The 20,957-nt window shown below is 50.5% G+C and overlaps 1 protein-coding gene across 1 annotated transcript in view; it reads left to right on the forward strand.

Annotated features, from left to right (window-relative positions):
• The first annotated feature begins 14,472 nt into the window (after positions 1-14,472).
• Positions 14,473-20,957, forward strand: part of LOC119965715 — a 143,981-nt gene continuing 137,496 nt past the window's right edge. The window contains exons 1-2 of the mRNA XM_038796476.1: positions 14,473-14,736; positions 19,577-19,651. Of these exons, the coding sequence (XP_038652404.1) occupies positions 14,473-14,736; positions 19,577-19,651 (339 nt within the window). The remainder of the gene's footprint in view (positions 14,737-19,576; positions 19,652-20,957) is intronic.

Raw genomic sequence — 20,957 nt, forward strand, 5'->3', positions numbered from 1 at the left:
TAATGCTGCATAATTTTTCGCATGCGCAACGATGATCGGGCACACGTGCAGTGCGTTCAAATTTTTTTATCTGTTCCTGACCATTTTGAAGGTTGCTTGCATTATTAAATGACGGCTGCTGTGGCTGTTGCGCGCGGATTTGTGCGATTGGGAGCGCCGCGACGGATTCCTCCACGACCCTTCCGACACCCGCCCGCGGATCGCGCTCACGAGTTTGACAATGCCTGGTTTAGCCCACTATGTTAAACCAGCCCCAGCATGTTTTTCCCTCTTTTTGGTTCCCTCACCACTTGCTGGAGTCCCAGTCTAGCAGCTATGTTTTGTCGGACCTGGGCAGCTGGGTCTGTGGTGGTACTACCGAGCCAATCTTGGTGACAGACATTGAAGTCCCCCACACTGTACATGCTGCACATTGCCAGCCTCAGTGTAGTAGATTCATAGAATCCTTACAGTGCAGGAGGCCATTCGGCCCATCGAGTGCACCAACCCTCTGAAGAAGCGACCCACTGCCCCACCCTATCCCTGTCATTTCACCTAACCTGCTGAGGAGCAATTTAGCATGGCCAATCCACCCAACCTGCACACCTTTGGACTGTGGGTGGAAACCGGAGCACCCGGAGGAAACCCACGCAGACACGGGGAGAACGTGCAGACTCCACACAGCCGGGAATCAAACCTGGGACTGTGAAGCAACAGTGCTAACCTCGAAGTGTGGAGGGAGCGGAGCTCCCTGAGAGGGGCTGCCTGGTGGGGGCATGGCTGAGGGGGGGAGGGGGGGTGGGGCCGCTCGCTGGGCTGGGTGGAGACAGAGGGGGCGGGGTCTGGGCTGTGCTCAGCGCGCGCGAATGAAGAGGGCGTGTCCTCAGGGCGCGGGACAAAGTGCGTCACAGCCAAGGGAAGGGAAGGGGCGGGGCCACACTGGCCGGTTGAGAAAGCAGAGGGCGGGGCGATCATCGAGCGCGAGACTGACAGGGGAGTCCCGTTGAGGACAGGGGGCGGGGAACGGGACGGCCAGGGGGCGGGGCACAGTCAGGGGGCGGGGTTACATGGGCTGGAGCGCCAGATGCGGGGGGGAGAGGGTGGGGCCGGTCAGGGGGCGGGACGGGTCTTGGTCTCCTGCTGCTCAGACAGCGCGAGCCGAGTCCTCGGGCGGTAGGTGGTGGCGACCGGGGGACAAGTCTGGGCAGAACCCCGGAGAGGGACACCGGCCCCTGGGCACTGTTTATGCCATGTTCACTCCTCAATGATGGAGCCAAGTTTACAGGATCAGAGTCGGCATGGGTGGGAGGGGCATGAGGGGAGGGGATGGGCGGGAGGGGCATGAGGGGAGGGGATGGGCGGGAGGGGCATGAGGGGAGGGGATGGGCGGGAGGGGCATGAGGGGAGGGGAGGGGAGGGGATGGGCGGGAGGGGCATGAGGGGAGGGGAGGGGATGGGCGGGAGGGGCATGAGGGGATGGGCGGGAGGGGCATGAGGGGAGGGGAGGGGAGGGGATGGGCGGGAGGGGCATGAGGGGAGGGGAGGGGATGGGCGGGAGGGGCATGAGGGGAGGGGAGGGGATGGGCGGGAGGGGCATGAGGGGATGGGCGTGAGGGGATGGGCGGGAGGGGCATGAGGGGAGGGGATGGGCGGGAGGGGCATGAGGGGAGGGGATGGGCGGGAGGGGCATGAGGGGAGGGGAGGGGCATGAGGGGAGGGGATGGGCGGGAGGGGCATGAGGGGAGGGGATGGGCGGGAGGGGCATGAGGAGGGGATGGGCGGGAGGGGCATGAGGAGGGGATGGGCGGGAGGGGCATGAGGGGAGGGGATGGGCATGAGGGGAGGGGATGGGCAGGAGGGGCATGAGGGGAGGGGATGGGCGGGAGGGGCATGAGGGGAGGGGATGGGTGGGAGGGGCATGAGGGGAGGGGATGGGTGGGAGGGGCATGAGGGGAGGGGAGGGGATGGGCGGGAGGGGCATGAGCGGGAGGGGATGGGGGAGGGGCATGAGGGGAGGGGATGGGTGGGAGGGGCATGAGGGGAGGGGATGGGTGGGAGGGGCATGAGGGGAGGGGAGGGGAGGGGATGGGCGGGAGGGGCATGAGGGGATGGGCGGGAGGGGCATGAGGGGAGTGGCATGAGGGGAGGGGAGGGGCATGAGGGGAGGGGATGGGCGGGAGGGGCATGAGGGGAGGGGATGGGCATGAGGGGAGGGGAGGGGATGGGCATGAGGGGAGGGGATGGGTGGGAGGGGCATGAGGGGAGGGGATGGGCGGGAGGGGCATGAGGGGAGGGGATGGGCGGGAGGGGCATGAGGGGAGGGGATGGGCGGGAGGGGCATGAGGGGAGGGGATGGGCGGGAGGGGCATGAGGGGAGGGGATGGGCGGGAGGGGCATGAGGGGAGGGGAGGGGATGGGTGGGAGGGGCATGAGCGGGAGGGGCATGAGCGGGAGGGGATGGGGGGAGGGGCATGAGGGGAGGGGATGGGCGGGAGGGGCATGAGGGGAGGGGATGGGCGGGAGGGGCATGAGGGGAGGGGAGTTAGAGGCATTTGGGGAGGGAAGTGTATCGGAGCGAGGGGCATGAGACCAGGAATGAGAAGAGGGAGAGGTGGGATGGAGGGAGAAGTGGGAGGTTCATGAGCATGTGGGTTAGAGAGGTACAGGAGGGGAGAGATGGGAAGGAGGGGCATGAGGTGGGAAGGAGGGGCATGAGGAGAGGGAGGGAGGGGCATGAGGAGAGGGAGGGGCATGAGGAGAGGGAGGGGCATGAGGAGAGGGAGGGAGGGGCATGAGGAGAGGGAGTGGCATGAGGGGAGGGAGCGGTGGGATGGAGGGGCCTGAGGGGAGGGAGATGCATGAGAAAGGAAGGGGCATGAGGGGAGGGAGAGAGGAAGGGGTGAGGAGGATGGGGAGAGGGTGAATGAGGGAAGGGGAGAGGGGTAATGAGGGAAGGAAAGCGGGGATGTGGGAAGGGGAGAGAGGGGGATGAGGGAAGGGGAGAGAGGGGGATGAGGGAAGGGGGAGAGGGATGAGGGGAGGGGGTGTGTGGTACTGGACATGGTTTAATATAATTAACCAAAGAACTGTTCTGGTTGTGAGAAGTGTTCACAGATTGCTCTGACTTAGACTGAACTAATTGGAAGGGAGGGAGAATCGGATTTCAGACAGAATTGGTGTAAACATTAGGTTTGTTTAATTTTCAGGGTGAGGGAGCTGCTGCACACATGATGGACTGAATGGCCTGTGCTGTGCTCACCTGATTCTCAGAATTGGACAATTTTTTTTATTTGAAAGAGAAAATGTTAGAAAATCACAGCAGGCCTGGCAGCATCTGTAGGAAAAGAAAAGAGCTAACGTTTCGAGTCCGATGACTCTTTGTCAAAGCTCTGTTTTGTATTGACAAGGGAGGCGTGTTCGGGGGGGGTGGGCGGACAGACACAGAAGTGGAATTAAGACCGTGACTGAACCAGCCGTTGACTGGCAGAGCAGTTTCGAGGGCCGACACCTGCATGTTCCTGTGTGGGTTGCAGCAAATGGTAGGCTGCCTGGCGGAGTTCCTCAGGAAGCTCTACCAGGGCCTTGGCTTTGCACCATCTCTTATCAAGATGAAGAAGTTTAGAAGACCGTGTAGAGAGTTGTTTTATCATAGTTTGCAGGTGACACAGCATTCGGAGACACGGTTAACTGAACAAGCAAGAACTGAAAGTTATAAAGGGGCAGAAAGAGGAAAGGAATGGAGTGTCGTATGAGGCTTGATTCTGAGACAGAGATCGACCAAGAGAATTTCTGAATAGTGAGAGACCAGGAATTGCGAAGGAGCAGATGCAGCTGCCGAGATACACAGTTATCGAAAAGGCTCATGGAATATACGCCTTTATATTGAGGGAACTGGAAATAGAGGAGAGCAGGTGGAACCTCCGAGGTAAAAAGCGCTGGTCAGACCGCATCTGGAGTAACTGGGCTGCGTTCTGGGGCCTCACACCTCGGGCAGGAGAGATTGATCTCGGAGTGGGTGCAGTTCACCAGAATGGTGGCAAAGGCTAGATTTATAATCCTAATTGCAGAAGATTGAGGAATGTTAAATTAGAGGTTTTTAAGATGGTGAAAGGAATTTGATAGAGTTTAAGAAGAGAAACTGGTGGGTGGGGAGTCTAAAACAATCTTAACATTAGAGAGATGCTGTCAGGGCTGATATAAGGACGGACTTCATACAGGGTGGGGAGTGGAAGTTTGGAATGCTCAGTCCAGAATAGTGAAGGTCAGATGGGACTGTCAAGACTGAGATTGATTGCTTGAGTGCATTAAGAATTTGAAGAAAGGTGGGTAAGTAGGGTTGAGATGGGCAGCACGGTGGCGCAGTGGGTAGCACTGCAGCCTCACGGCGCCGAGATCCCAGGTTCGATCCTGGCTCTGGGTCACTGTCCGGGCGGAGTTTGCACATTCTCCCCATGTTTGCGTGGGTGTTGTCCCACAACCCAAAGATGTGCAGGGTAGGTGGATTGGCAATGTTAAATTACCACTTAATTGGAAAAAATGAATTAGGTACACTAAATTTATAAAAAAAAAGAAATCAAGTGACTTAACTAGCTGGATTAAAATTATAACAAAAAACAAAAAAAGTAGGGTTGAGATACAGATCAGGGACTGAAAGGCCTCCTGTCTGTTTTCATGTCCTTATCTGAGGAAGGATATTCTTGCTGTGGAGGGAATGCAGCGAAGGTTTACCAGGCTGATTCCTGGAATGGCGGGACTGTCATATGAGGAGAGACTAAATCAGTTAGGATTATATTCATTGGAGTTTAGGAGCGTGAGAGGGGATCTCACAGAAACTTAGTAAGTTCGAACACGATTAGACAGGGTAGATTCAGAAAGAATGTTCCTGATGGTGGGGGAGTCCAGAACTAGGGGTCATAGTTTGAGGATAAAGAGTAAACCTTTTAGGACAGAGATGAGGAGAAATTTGGGCAGCGCGTTAGCACAGTGATTAGCACTGTTGCTTCACAGCGTCAGGATCCCAGGTTTGATTCCCAGCTTGGGTCACTGTCTGTGCGGAGTCTGCACGTTCTCCCTGTGTCTGCGTGGGTTTCCTCCGGGTGCTCCGGTTTACTCCCACAAGTCCTGAAAGATGTTAGGTGAATTGGATATTCTGAATTCTCCCTCCGTGTACTCGAACAGGCTCGGAGTGTGGTGACTAGGGAAATTTCACAGTAACTTCATTGCAGCGTTAATGTAAGCCTGCTTGTGACAATAAAAAAGATTATTCTTCACCCAGAGTGGTGAATCTAGAATTCACTGCCACAGAAAGTAGTTGAGGCCAAAACGTTAGATGATTTCAAGAAGGAATTAGATATTAGATGGGGGCTGGTTTCACGCACTGGCTAAGCAGCGCGGGTTCAATTCCTGTACCGGCCTCCCCAAACAGTTGCCGGAATGTGGCGACTAGGGGCTTTTCACAGTAACTGTTCCTGTGCTGTACTTTTCTTTGTTCTTTAGAGGGATAAGGACCCCGGAAGTGTAGAAGATTTAAGTTAAGACGGGCAGCATGGTCGGCACGGGCTTGGAGGGCCGAAGGGCCTGTTCCTGTGCTGTACCTTTGTTCTTTGTTCATTGAAGCCTACTTGTGACAATAAACGATTATTATTTTTATTATTATTATATAGCTCTTGGGGCTAAATGGATCAAGGGTTATGGGGGGGAAGGCAGGATCAGGGAATTGAATTTGATGATTAGCCATGATAATGAATGGCGGAGCAGGCTCGAAGGGCCGAATAACGTCCTATTTTCTACCTATGTTTCTGCGTATGTTTTCAATTACAGGCTCAATGTCAGTCTGAACTGACCGCTGTGAATATGACACGACATCGCTCAAACAGTGACGGTTTTCCTCAGTATCACCTTCGACGCATTGGACGTAGAGCGTCACTCCCAGACATCGCCAGTCTAATTGAGTGAGTAATATGGAGCAGTGTTGGACAGCAGTGGGGGCTCATTCAGGATGGAAACAGGCAGATCATTAACTGACACAGGCAGTTAAACAAGACCAGGTCATTCCGACTCACTGTATTCAGGATCTCCCAGGACAGGCTGTCTATTGTCCAGTTGGGCGGGACAGCCCCTCGCCTTGTTCTACTGCAGTCATAGCCAAAGAATTACCTTGTTTTTATGTGGGCCTTACTGGCTAGGACTGCATTTGTTGCCCATCCCTAACTGCCCTTGAACTGAGTGTCTCGCTCTGCCATTTCAGAGGGCATTTAGGAGTCAATCACATTGTTATGGATCTGGAGTTCGGATGGCGGCCAGATCAGGTAAGGAGGCAGATTTCCCCTTCCCTAAAGGACATGGGTTTTTACAAAAATTGATGATAGTTTCATGATCACCATTACTGAGACTATCTTTATATTCCAGATTTATAAATTGATTTTAAATTTCACCAGCTGCCGTGGTAGGATTTGAACCCGTATTTTCAGAGTGTTAGCCTGAGCCTCTGGATTACCTGTAATGGCTTCACTTCCTGTTCCTGTTCCCTTTCTGTTATCCCTGGTATCTCCCAAGCACCCATTCTTGGGCTCCTGTGGTTGTTTCTGATGATATCCAGCAGCATCGCTCTGGTCGATAGGTTCAACTCCTTGTTTGACATCGGGATTGGACGAGCAGGAACTAAATATTGAAAAGTCATTTCACTGGGTGGATGTACTGTATCTGTGTTCTGTTTATTACATTAAACATCGAGTGACTGTGTCCCATTTCCAGCCAAACAAAATACATTTAAAAAAAAAACAAACAAGAGCAAAATTGTTCTTCCGCTGTGCCCAGGTTAATTTACATTATAGCTGCCAGGTCATCACCTCGACCTCGGAACCGGCCATCGCAGCTTTGTGCTGAAGGATATTAGAAAGCAGCGAGGAAATGTAGGACCGACAATGGGAAGTCTGATCAACATGGGAATCCCATGACGAAATGGTAAAAGAAGGCAGTCCCTCTGCAGTTAGTTGGGAGTGGCCAACTGTCCCAAAACAGCCACGGAGCTTCCCAAAAATTGAAGATGAATCTCCCAGGACTTGACAGTGAACAATACCTGGAGAACATCAGAGAACTAAAACAAAATTATTTTTTCTTTTGATTTGATCACCTTGTTTACTAATTTTAGAAAATGTGTTGTGGACGGGGTGGGGCAGATTGACAATGAGGCATCCAATCATGGAATGCAGAGGCTGTTTGCTTTCCCACTGGCTGTGGGCATTTTGCAGATGGATATGTCAGCCAGTGAGTGGCGGTGGGGGTCTGCCAAGTTGGGGGGCGGGGGGGGGGGGGGGGGGCAGGGGTCAGGCCCGGGGCCAGAGAGTAGACTGAGAGGGCGCAGTCTCTGCGTGAGACTAGGCCAAGGTAGGGTGGTGGGAAAGCCTGGGAATTGAGGGGACAGCACTGTCGATGGAATGTGACTGCTTTGTAATCTGGTGGCCTCACTACAACCATGTTGCTCACACAATGTCTGATTTAATCTCCTCTCTCACCACACAGCTTCAGCAGGAGAGTGACCCTGATAGGAAGGAATGGGGATGTGGTCGACTATGTCCTCAGCTCTGCCAACGAATCGAGGAGTAGGATTATCTCCAGGACTCATGCCCGGGTCATCCGATCATCCCCGGATAACCAGCACCGGCTGGTCGATTCCAGTTTCTCCGGAGTATACATCAATGACCGGCGTATAGATGGTAAGCGGCAGCATGCCTGGCGGCAGTGGAATTTCAAGCTTTTGTTGTTCATTGTGTTGAATATTACCCACTCTGTACATAATTGATTCCAATAGCAACAATAAATCTTTCACCCCTCGATTTGTAACTCATTCACTCGCACTGGTCTGTGAAACGAGCAATGACTTCCGGCAGACTCCAGGACCATTTCTAGACCGTCAATTTCAGCTCGTAGAGCGACTGAGGAACAGCTTTTATTCAATCATGGCTGTGGAATGGCTCTGGATTGCCAAGAGGTGTGGTCATCCTTTAAAAGATTGATCCTACTCTTTCTGCAAAGGAAAGCCAAAGCCAGCTTCTCAACATGTTTTCCAGGCGTTTTTTTTTCTAAGACATAAACCATCATTTTGTAAACAGTCCACCAGGGTGGAGGGATTTTCAGCTTCTTTCAAACAGCTTGAATACCTTTTCTTATAAAATGCTGTCTTTTCCAGGAACAGCAGCAACCAGAGTCCTTGCATTAACTCTTTAAGGGACAATTTCTGTTAAAAATCCAATGCTTCCAGAATGTTCTTGGTCCCTGAAGATGAGCTATTTACTGTGATTGATGCATTTGTAACACCACTGACCCTCTGACAGGGAAACCTTATCTCGGTGCTGACCCTGCGTTGACCCGCCCTTGTCTCGGTGCCGGCCCGGCCTCGCCTCGGGGGTGCCGGCCCGGCCTCGCCTCGGGGGTGCCGGCCCGGCCTGGCCTCGGGGGTGCCGGCCCGGCCTGGCCTCGGGGGTGCCGGCCCGGCCTGGCCTCGGGGGTGCCGGCCCGGCCTGGCCTCGGGGGTGCCGGCCGGCCTGGCCTCGGGGGGTGCCGGCCCGGCCTGGCCTCGGGGGTGCCGGCCCGGCCTGTCCTCGGGGGTGCCGGCCCGGCCTGGCCTCGGGGGTGCCGGCCCGGCCTGGCCTCGGGGGTGCCGGCCCGGCCTGGCCTCGGGGGTGCCGGCCCGGCCTGGCCTCGGGGGTGCCGGCCCGGCCTGGCCTCGGGGGTGCCGGCCCGGCCTGGCCTCGGGGGTGCCGGCCCGGCCTGGCCTCGGGGGTGCCGGCCCGGCCTGGCCTCGGGGGTGCCGGCCCGGCCTGGCCTCGGGGGTGCCTGCCCGGCGCGGCAGGGAAAGCCCCTTTGCCGGGTATAAGGTCAAAATCTGGTCCCTTAGTCGCTGGTGGGGAGAGAGTGCCTGCTGGCCCAGGTGGAGCCTCAATCCACGGTCAATGTGTTCTGTGATCGGCAGAGGGCAAGAACCGAATCCAGCCTCTTGGTTCCTCGGATGTGCATGTCTGATATCGGGTGTTGAATGTCGACAATTACATTCGTGGATGATTCCATGTCAGTTGGTGCTGGTCTCAATGGACTCCCTTCGAGTTGATTCTCCGTCCTGATCAATCTGTCTATCCAGATCCTGCCGTGACCTGGGGAGGGGAGCATAGCTCCGCTCAGGTATTTTACACCTCGCTCTGCCCAGTGACCAGCTATCTACTCGGGCAATCAACCTAGGTTGGCTGTTGAACTGCAGTCCAGCCAGAGTACAAAACTTATAGTCATTGAGTACAGAGGTCATTTGGCCATGGGGTGCATGCTGGCTCTTTGGAAATGTTATCTGGTTAATGTCACTCTCCACTGTTCCCTCAAGTGTCCTACAAATGTTTCCTTTTGTGGGTATGTGCATCTCAACTGCTCTTCGATGTTGAATTTGCTCTTTTAATGAGAAAGGAAACCGAGCGGAAAGTTTGACTTTGTAAATTTGACTCCTCTCTCTTGTGACCTTAGGTGAAGTGATCCTGAAGGAAGGTGACACGGTGACCTTTGGCCATCCGCGGGGCTCACAAGTGGAACAAGGGGAAAAAGTCCGCCAGCCCAACTCCGAATTTTACTTCCTGGTAAATCTGTTTGAAGGGACAACATTTTTTATTTTCAACCCTTGCAATGTCATGATTGTGGAAAGGTGAAAGAGGATTCACAATTATAAGATGGAATTGTGAATGGGCAGGGCATCTTGCGGCGTTCCCAGCTCTGAATGATCCTAGTCCCAGTGAACGGCAGTGGATGAGTGCAGCTCCAATAATACTCGGGAAGCTCAACGTCATCCAGGACAAAGCAGCTCGCTTGATTGCCACCCCAGCCACTGTCATGGGACTGTCACTTTAAGAAATGTTTGTCTGCTCAAGTGGCTGCAGTGATGTCAGAGTGTGGGTGGATCTCAGCTCTGACTCTGCTTTTTAGTTTCACTTTGAGGAAAAGCTTGGGTGTGTCTCTTTTTTTTAGTTTTGTTTTAGTGTTGGAGCTGAAGCCAGCCAAAGAAGGTGTAATTTTGATCTCTCTGCCATTTAAAGACTATCTCTAGATCATTTGGTGAATTCAGAGTGATATCTGCTCTCAGTAGAGAATTTAAACCTGATTTGCTTCTTTTAAAAGGGTTTTTTTGTCTTATGGATGTTAAAAGGAAAGTTTAAGGATTACTTAAGAGTGTTGTATTCTTTAGGGGGTATATTTGAATTGATGGTTGCTAAGATGTTCATTGTATAGTTTTAAAAGGTTAACTGAATTCATAGAATAAACATTGTTTTGCTTTAAAAAATACTTTTAGATTTCTGCTGCACCACACCTGTAGAGTGGGCCATGTGTTCCCCGTACCACAACCTATTAAAAGTAGTGGGTCAGGTGATCTCCATGATACACTTTGGAGTTCTCTAAACCCTGACCCATAACACCACCAACATTCACTCCCTCCACCACCGACCATCTGCAAGATACACTGTAAAGCTCCTTCCAAACACACGACCACTGCCACCTAGAAGGATAAGGGCAGCAGATACCTGGGAACACCACCACCTGGAGGGGACCATGTCATTCACCACCCTGATTTGGAAATATATCGGCCGTTCCTTCACTGTCGTTGGGGCAGAATCCTGGAACTCCCTCCCTAGCAGCACTGTGGGTGTACCTACGCCACAGGACTGCAGCGGTTCAAGAAGGCAGCTCACCACCACCTTCCCGAGGGCAAATAGAGATGGGCAATAAATGCTGGGTCTAGCCAGCCATACCCATGTCCTGTAAATGAATTTGTTAAATCCCTTTATTCCCTTAGGGTCCACAAATCTATTGACCTTTTGAGAATACTCTGTGATGCAGCATCGACAGCTCTGCAATTCACAGTCCTCTGACTGAAGAACTGGCTTATCATCACAGTCTTAAATTTCCACCCCTAATCCTGAAGCTGTGCTCTTGTGTTCTGGGTCCTACGGCCAATGGAAGTAGTATCTATGCTATTCGAACGCTGTAAGCACGTTGTACATTTAAATAAGATCACCTTTTATTCATCTAGATTCCAGAGAGTACAAGGCCATCCCTCTGCTTTTGTAGGATGGCCTTTTCATCTCCAGAATCAGTGTGGTCACCTCTAAAACAAGTATATCCTTCCTTTGGTCTGTAGACCAGAACTGTACAGGTCTAGTCTAACCAAGCCCTGTTTAATTATAATCAAATAAAAGCAAAATACTGCAGATACTGGAAATCTGAAGGAAAAATACAGTAAATGCTGGAAAATACTCAGCGGGTCTGGCAGCTGTTGTGGAGAGAGGAACAGTCGCAAATGACTTCACATCTGGAGGAAGGTAGAAATTTATTGAAAATCAGGTTGTTGAAAGTGGGGAGAGAGGAAGAACGGGAAGGGAAATTCTGGGTTACGGTAGTGGGCGGGAAAGATTGAATGATAAAAGATGTAATGGAACCCAAGGTAAAGGGAGATGACATGGAACCCAAGGCAAAGGGAGATGTCATGGAACACAAGGCAAAGGGAGATGACATGGAACCCAAGGCAAAGGGAGATGTCATGGAACACAAGGCAAAGGGAGATGTCATGGAACACAAGGCAAAGGGAGATGTCATGGAACACAAGGCAAAGGGAGATGTCATGGAACACAAGGCAAAGGGAGATGTCATGGAACACAAGGCAAAGGGAGATGTCATGGAACCCAAGGCAAAGGGAGAGGTCATGGGAACACAAGGCAAAGGGAGATGTCATGGAACACAAGGCAAAGGGAGATGTCATGGAACACAAGGCAAAGGGAGATGTCATGGAACACAAGGCAAAGGGAGATGTCATGGAACACAAGGCAAAGGGAGATGTCATGGAACACAAGGCAAAGGGAGATGAAATGGTCGTGGCAAAGAAACCAAACATTTGTCCAGAGCACGTGTGATTGACAGAATAATTTTTAAAAATAAATTTAGAGTACCTAATTATTTCTTTTCCAATCAAGGGGCAATGAAAATGAAAATCGCTTATTGTCACGAGTAGGCTTCAAATGAAGTTACTGTGAAAAGCCCCTAGTCGCCACATTCCGGCGCCTGTTCGGGGAGGCTGTTACGGGAATCGAACCGTGCTGCTGGCCTGCTTGGTCTGCTTTCAAAGCCAGCAATTTAGCGTTGTGCTAAACAGCCCCTGTAGCTGTAGCGCGGCCAATCCACCTAACCTGCACATCTTTGGATTGTGGGGATAAAGCCCATGCAGACACGGGGAGAATGTGCAAACTATACACGGCCAGTGACCCAGGGCCGGGATTCGAACCTGGGTCCTCAGCCCGCAGTCCCAGTGCTAACCAGTGCGCTCCGTACTGCCCAGTAATTGACAGAATAATGAACAGTTCTGTCCAAATGCAAAAAAAAATAAAAAGCAGATTCAAACTGGCTCATGGCAAAGAAAACAGAATCGAAATGGGGATGTGGGGGCTGTTGAGGGGGAGAGAGAGAGAAAACATTTGCTTGTCTGGAGTCCCGAATGCTGTCAAGTGCCTAAACAGAAGATGCAGTTGTGTACCTCAAACTTGTGTTGAGCTTCATTGAGCATTGCAGTTATGGTGGGGCGATGGTTAGCACTGCTGTCTCATGGTGCCAGGGACCTGGGTTCGATCCTGGCCGTGTGGAGTTTGCACATTCTCCCCGTGTCTGCGTGGGTCGCACCTCCACAGCCCAAAAAAAGGTGTGCAGGGTAGGTGGATTGGCCACGCTAAATTGCCCCTTAATTGGAAAAAGATAATTGGGTACTCTAAATTTATAAAACAATAGAGCACTGCAGCAGGCTGAGAACTTGGCAAAGGTGGCGTTGATGAGGAGTTCGTGGAACGTTTTCGCTATACTGACCTGGTATTATGCAAGGAGATTGGATTCATTAATAACCTAACAGTCAAAGCATCATTAGTGTTGTATCTGTCCAATCCAGATACTTCCACCAGTATTTTAATTAAACACTTTACCGAGATGTCTTTATTAACGAGGAGACCAAAGGACAACAAGTATAAAAACAATCAATTTTATTTAATAAACAAAGTTAACCTAAACAAAATAAGATTCATTTATGCTACCTCTTAAGATGGATTAGGTTGAACTGTGGGTCCGACTCTGAGTCTCTCTGGTCCATCGTCACAAAAGTAAGTCTTGCTGGCAGGTTCTCTCCCTACTTTATGGATGGTCAAGGTCACCTCCCACATCGAGTCTTCATTGCTAATGGGTCTTGGGTTTCTACCTTTATCCCCCTTCCTTCGTGCCTTTCTGAAGCTTCTGTGCTTTCTGCCAATGAGGCCTCGGGTGGGGGAGGTTCCAGCAACCAATGAATTAGGTGATGACCACTTGACAGAATGCTGGGGGCCCGCCCCATGTGTCCATCTCCTGCGGTGTGGTTTTCCCGTACCTTGTTGCCATAGACGACAACGGCAGCAACCGTCGTCTAACCCAAGTTAGGTGGATTGGCCATAGTAAATTACCCGTTAAGTGTCCAGAAAAGGTTAGGTTGCATTTCGGGGATAGGGTGGTGGAGTGGGCCTGGGTGGGGTGCTCCTTCAGAGGGTAGGTACTCCGGCTTTTCCAATCATCATGTATTTAATGGCGGTTTGGACTTTACCAACACTTGGTGGGGGTCCAAGATCATCTTTGATGGGGAGTTGGGGGATTTTCTCAAACACGTCCTCATCTATGGTTGTATCAAGGTTTAGCAGTTTTTCGAAGTGTTCTCACCATTGGAGGCCGATGTTTTCTCTCTCTCTCAAGAGGGTTCCGTCCATACTCCGCTCTGGTCTGCGGCCTAGGCTATTAGGTCCATCTAATGCCTTGGTGCCGCTGAAGCCCTGGGTGTCAGCGAGGAGTTGCAGCTCCTTGGCTTTCTCAGTTCATCATTGGTTCTTGATTTCTCTAGTACTTCTTTGTACCTCCACTGTGGCTAATTGATGAGCTCTCCTCTTTGCCTTGATGGTTATGCCATTTTGCCAGGCAAGGCGAGCTTTCCTTTTCTTGTCGATGAGGTCTTAGATGGTGTGGTCATTCTCGTCGAACCTGTCTTGGAGTTTCCTGGTCTTGTAACTTCCTAGTCTGGTAGCTGATGGTTTCTTCACAGTTTTAGATTAATGTCTTCAGTTCTTTCCAGTTTTCCTCCATTCCATTGGAATAGACATTTTGGAGAGGACATTGTTGGAAGTTCACTAGCATGCTTGGCTCTTGAAGCCGCTCAATGTTGATAATTTTTCTGAGCTGTTTCTTCTTCCGCTGCTTCTCGTGGAGCTTGACAGACATCGAGGAATGGATGCTCCGGTGGTCTGTCCAGCTGGTACCTGCGCTGCTCATCACTTTGGTGATGAGGGCATCCTTTTTGGTTCAGGATCGGACAATGACAAAGTCGATCATGTGCCAATGCTTTGATCGTGGGTATCCTCGGATCCTCCGGAAGTCTTGAACTTGTCTTTTTGGTGGAACAATGTTTTAGTGATGGCAAGCTGGTGTTCTGTGCATTTTGGTGAGTGGGAGTACCCCGTTGGAGTTGCAATTCCCAACTCCTTCCTTTTCAATGGTCCTTTTCCAGAGTTTGGAATCCATTCCAACGCTGGCGTTGAAGTCCACAAGGAGGATGATCTCATCTTCCAGAGGAATGTTGGAGAGTATGAAGTCCAGGGTAGAGTAGAAGCTGTCTTTGAACTCATCATTGACAAGGGTTGGGGCGCAGGCATCACCACCATTGCCTGTTGGCTCTTGGCAAGTTGTAGATGGAGGGTCATGAGGCGCTCGTTGATGCTGATGGGGAACTCCGAGAGTCAGTTAATATGCAGATCTGGCTAGATTCTTAATGAATGATTCTCAATTAGTCCATGGTTTAGCACAGGGCTAAATTGCTGGCTTTGAAAGCAGACCAAGGCAGGCCAGCAGCACGGTTCAATTCCCATCCCAGCCTCCCTGAACAGGCGCTGGAATGTGGCGACTAGGGGCTTTTCACAGTAACTTCATTTGAAGCCTACTTGTGACAATAAGCGATTTTCATTTTCATTCATTTTCATTTCATAATGAGGATGAAAGGTTATCTGAGTAGGCAGAAATGTGGGGTTGAAGTTACCATCCGATGAGCTCTGATCTTATAGAATTATATAGAACAGGGTCGAGGGGCCGAATGGCCTGTTTTGCTCCTAATTCATAGGTAGATGTAAGTGTGAGAGCAAGCTGGGGTATGATGCCTGTGGGCTGAGTGGAGGTGTTCTGCAAAGCAGTCTGAATCTACGTTTGGTCTCCCAAACGTAGAGGAGACCGCACCGTGAACAGAGATTGCAGTAGTCTAAATTGAAAGAAGTAAAAGTAAAATGCCGCTTCACCTGGAACGTGTGTTTGGGACATTGGATGGTGATGAATTAAAGGAGCAGGTGCTACATTTGAGTTGTCACGGGGAGGTGCCGTAGGAAGGACGAAAGATGCTGCGTTTTTTTATTCACGGGATTTTGGGCCAGCACTTTTATTTCCATTCTCTAATTGGCATCTGGTGGTGGTGAGCTACCGCCAGGAACTGCTGTGGAATGGTGACTGGCTTGGAGGGGAACTTTCAGGTGTGGTGTTCCCATGCACCTGCTGACTCTGCACCTCTAGCTCATAGAGGTCGCTGAAGGCTCTCATAATTTTTTTTTTAGTAATTTTTATAATAATAAGCTTTATTGTCACACGTAGGCTTACGTTGCAATGAAGCTACTGTGAAAAGCCCCAAGTCACCTCGTTCCGGGTACACTGAGGGAGAATTCAGAATGTCCAATCCACCTAACCACATGTCTTTCAGGACTCCGCAGAGATAGTGATCCAGCCAGGAATCGAACCTGGGACCCTGACGCTGTGAAGCCACAGTGGTAACCACTGTGCTGCCCTTATTGTCACAAGTAGGCTTACATTAACTCAATGAAGTTACTGTGAAAATCCCCCAGTCGCCACATTCCGGCGCCTGTTTGGGTACACAGAGGGGGAATTCAGAATGTCCAATTCACCTAACAGCACGTCTTTCGGGACTTGTGGGAGGAAACCGGAGCACCCGGAGGAAACCCATGCAGACACGGGGAGAACATGCAAACTTCCCACGACAGTGACCCAGGGCCGGGATGGAATCCGGATCCTCAGTTCCGTGAAAAAGCAGTCCTAGGAGCATTGACGAGTTGCTGCATTGCAGCTTGGGGATAGTTCACACTGCTGCCATTGCAAGAATCTCTATCCAGCCCTCTCACTGCTTTAAAAAAATTAATTTAAGGGATGTGGGCGCCGCTGGTTCGGCCAACATTTATTGCCCTTCCCTAGTTGCCCTTCAGAAGGTGGTGGTGGGGGGTTGCAGTCCTCGAGGTGTAGGTGCATTCACTGTGTTGTTAGGGAGGGAGTTCCAGGAATTTGCCACAGTGACAATAAAGGAACGGGAATATATTTACAAGTCAGGGTGGTGAGTGACTTGGAGGGGAACCTCCAGGTGGTGGGGTTCCCAGGTATCTGCTGCTCTTGTCCTTCTAGATGGTAGTGGTCGTGGGTTTGGAAGGTGCTGTCGAAGGAACCTTGGTGAGTTACTTCATTGCATCTTGTAGATAGCTGCCACTTTGTCGGCCATGATGTGGAGATGCTGGCGTTGGACTGGGATGGGCACAGTAAGAAGTCTTATAACACCAGGTTAAAGTCCAACAGGTTTGTTTCAAATCACCAGCTTTCGGAGCGCAGCTCCTTCATCAGATGGAGGAGCTGATGAAGGAGTTGCACTCTGAAAGCTAGTGATTTGAAACATGCTTCGTCAATGGTGGAGGGTTAAATGTTTGTGGAAGGGGGAGCAAAGGCTGCTTCGTCCTGGATGGTGTCGAGCTTCTTGAGTGTGGTTGGAACTACACACAATAAGGGAAGTGGAGAGTATTCCATTACACTTCTGACTTGTGCCTTGTAGATTGTGGACAGGCTTTGGGGGGGGGTCAGGAGGTGAGTTACTTGTCGTAGGATTCCTAGCCTTTGACCTGCCCTGGTAGCCACAGTATTAATGTGGCTAGTCCACTTCAGTTTCTGATCAATGGTAACCCCCAGGATGTTGATCAGCGATGGTAATGCCATTGAATATCAAGGGCTGGTGGTTAGATCCTCTCTTGTAGGAGATGGTCATTGCCTGGCATTTATGTGGCACAAATAGGGAGAAGGCAGGAGAATGGGGATGAGAAAATATCAGCCATGATTGAATGGCGGAGCAGACTCAATGGGCCGAGTGGCCTAGTTCTGCTCCAATGTCTTATGGTCTATGCTCTTATGGTCTAAATGTCAGCCCAAGCCTGGATATTGTCCAGGTCTTGCGGCATTTGGACATGGACTACTTCATTATCTGAGGAGTCGCGAATGGTCCAGAACATTGTGCAGTCATCCGCAAACACCCCCACTTCTTACCTTATAATGGAAGGAAGGTCATTAATGAAGTAGCTGAAGATGGTTGGGCCTAGAACACTACGCTGAGGAACTCCTGCAGTGCTGTCCTGGAGTTGAGATGATTGACCTCCAACCACCACAACCATCTTCCTTTGTGCCAGGTATGACCCCAACCAGCGGAGAGTTTTTCCCCCCGATTCCCATTGACTCCACTTTTGCGAAGGCTCCTTGATGCCATACTCAGTCAAATGCTGCCTTGATGTCAAGGGCAGTCACTCTCACCTCACCTCTGGCATTTAGCTCTTTTTTCCATGTTTGAACCAAGGCTGTAATGAGGTCAGGAGCTGAGTGACCCTGGCGGAACCCAAACTGAGTGTCCGTGAGAAGATTATTGCTGAGTAAGTGCCGCTTGATAGCACTGTTGATGACATCTTCCATGACTTTGCTGATGATGGAGAGTAAACTGATCCGGCTGGGTTGGATCTATCCTGTTTCTTGACACACCTGGGCAATTTTCCACATAGCTCGGTAGATGCCAGTGTTGTAGATATACTGGAACAGCTTGGCTAGGGGTGTGGCAAGTTCTTAAGCACAACTCTTCAGTACTATTGACGGGATATTGTCAGGGCCCATAGCCTTTGCAGTGTTTGGTGCCTTCAGCTGTTTCTTGATACCACGTGGAGTGAATCGTATTGGCTGAAGACTGAGATCTGTGATGCTGGGGACCTCCGGAGGAGACCGAGATGGATCATCCACCCGGCACTTAAGATTGTTGTGAATGCCTCAGCCTTGTCTTTTGCACATAATGTGCTGGGCTCGTTCATCATTGCTTTACAGACACATGCCGAGTCAAGATGCTCTGCCAAGCATGGCGCCTTGGTGAGTTGCTGCAGTGCATCTGCTCTCACTGCGTTGGTGGAGGGAGTGGATAATAATAATAATAATCGCTTATTGTCACAAGTAGGCTTCAATGAAGTTACTGTGGAAAGCCCCTAGTCGCCACATTCCGGCATCTGTTCAGGGAGGCAGGTACGGGAATTGAACCTGCGCTGCTGCCTGGCTCTGCACTACAAGCCAGCTATTTAGCCCAGTGTGCTAAACCAGCCCCTGGATAGTGAATCAAGCGGGCTGCTTTGCCCTGGATGGTGTTGATTGTGTATGTTGTGTTGCGACACCCTGGGCTACTGCACAGTCAATTCTAGTCCCACAGGCTCCGGAGTCCCAACACAAGTGAATTAACAAATAAAAATTCCCAAAATATTTTGCCCTTGGCTGTCCAATAATCACAGTCACCAGGTTTGTAAGTTGAAACACAATTACTGTTTATTTATAAGAGAGATAAAGATGAAATATGCAGTAATTTCAGCTACATGACAAGCAAGCTAACCTACTACCCTCCTCTTAACTGTCCTACCCTCTACCCACACAGACAAACACAGAGGAGTGGAAAGGGGTAAAATAATAAGGATTAAGATAAAAAGGATGAATCCTTCCTTTCGACAATGAGTTATTTGCAACAGGCTGTCCTCCCAGAGCTCTGATAGATCAAAGCCCCTAGTTTACAGTGGAGGATGGTCTTCTTGCAGAAACCTGTATTCAGTACTCGCAGGCAGGAGGATTTCTTCAGGAGAGGCACTTTAGCCTTTAATAAACTGGGCCTTCAACCTTGGTGCCCTTTTCTCTCTTAAGACTCTCTGTATCGCATCAAACCCAGCTTCAAACCTGCGTCTAATCTCAATCCTTTGCAGTTTCAATAAAATTACATCCAGCCTTACTGGGGAGAGAGAAGATTTCCTACACTGGATTTTTAAGAGACATTTCATCACATCAGAGAGAGAAAATCAGAGCCGCTCCTTCCAGCTTCAGAATCAAAAGCAAAACTAAAAAACCCAAGCTTTATGACTCTGAGAAATAGTGCAGCGAACTCAGAACCAATCACGCCTAATTATCAGCACAGCTCAGCCATTTCGATCCAGTTCATTGGCCGCCAGCCAAGCCAGTCAAACTGAGTCATCACTGACCTTTCCAGCTTGAATTAAAGGCAAAGGCTGCATTAAAGTCTTGGGTCCACTAATCGTCCATGGATCAAAATTGTAATAAAAAACTACATGGTCAGAGAGTATATGGGGAGGAGAGGCTGTGACGGAATGAAGGCAGTGCTGATTGCATTGTTGTTGTGTTTTCTCAGTTTGAACTGTGTGACTGTCAACAGGAAGAAAGCAATGGACAGAGTCAGGGCCCCAGGTCCAGCTCTCAACAACAGGTAAGTAGTACAATCTTGCCTGGTTTAGCCAGAATTCCAATACCACCGTGTTTCAGGCTCAGTGTAGAAAGTAATGCAAGCCTGTCTCAGCCTGTCTCCTGATGATGACAACAGACCCCATAATTGTCTGATTAGTCCCTCTCCTTACAGTATGATAGGTAATCTGCATGCTCCTGTTACCTTTGCTACATGAAAACGTACGTAGAAAATAGGAGCAGGAGGAGGCCATTCTGCCCTTCGAATCTGCTCCCCCATTCATTATGATCATGGCTGATCATCAAGTTCAATACCCTGACCCTGCCTTTCCCCCCTCCCCCAATGTCCTTCATCCCTTTAGCCCCAAGAGCTATCTATATCTCATTCTTTCTTGTAATTACACAATGTTTTGGCCTCAACTAATTGATTAATTATGCAGAGGGCAGCACGGTGGCACAGCGGGTAAGCCCTGCTACCTCATGGCGCCGAGGTCCCAGGTTCGATCCCGGCTCTGGGTCACTGTCCGTGTGCAGTTTGCACATTCTCCCCATGTTTGCGTGGGTTTCGTCCCACAACCCAAAGATGTGCAGGCTAGGTGGATTCGACATGGTAAATTGTCCCTTAATTGGGGAAAAAATGAATTGGGTACTCTTATTTTTTTTTAAATTATGCAGAGTAACAGTAACAGCCCATAATGGACATACATTTCCCTCGTCCATTTCATGGTCTTTGGATTTCCCAAAATGCTTTACGGTATTACCCCACTTTGAAAATGTAGTCGCTGTTGTGGTGCGTTTTTCCTGTATTATAACAAACAGCAATGACACACGCCATCTGTTTTTGTGATGTTCTTTGAGAGATGGATATTGACCAGGACCCGAGGAAAAACTTGGCTTAAAATAAAATAATTGCCAGTCAATCTTAGCTGAGAAGTGGTTTCAAGCCTCATCCGACATATGGCACATCCTATACTAGGGCAGCACGGTGGCAAGTGGTTAACACCACTGCCTCACAGCGCCAGGGACCCGGCTGCAATTCTAGCCTTGGGTGACTGTCTGGGGTTTGCACGTTCTCTCCATGTCTGCGTGAGTTTCATCATCCGGTGCTCCGGTTTCCTCCCACAGTCCAGAGTTGTGCAGGTTAGATGGATTCCGGGATGTGGCGGCCCTCCCTGGTTCCTGCCCCCAGGACGTGGCAGCGTTCAACTCGTCGCCTATTAAAGATGTACAGGTTGGATGGGATCTCCCACGGTTGCATAGTCTACTTGGTGTTGAGGCTGGTGTGTGTCATGGCCAGGAGTGAGTTTCTGGAGTTCCATGGTTTTTCAGAC

Source organism: Scyliorhinus canicula, chromosome 5 (genome assembly GCF_902713615.1).
Source record: "Scyliorhinus canicula chromosome 5, sScyCan1.1, whole genome shotgun sequence".
Lineage (NCBI taxonomy): Eukaryota > Metazoa > Chordata > Chondrichthyes > Carcharhiniformes > Scyliorhinidae > Scyliorhinus > Scyliorhinus canicula.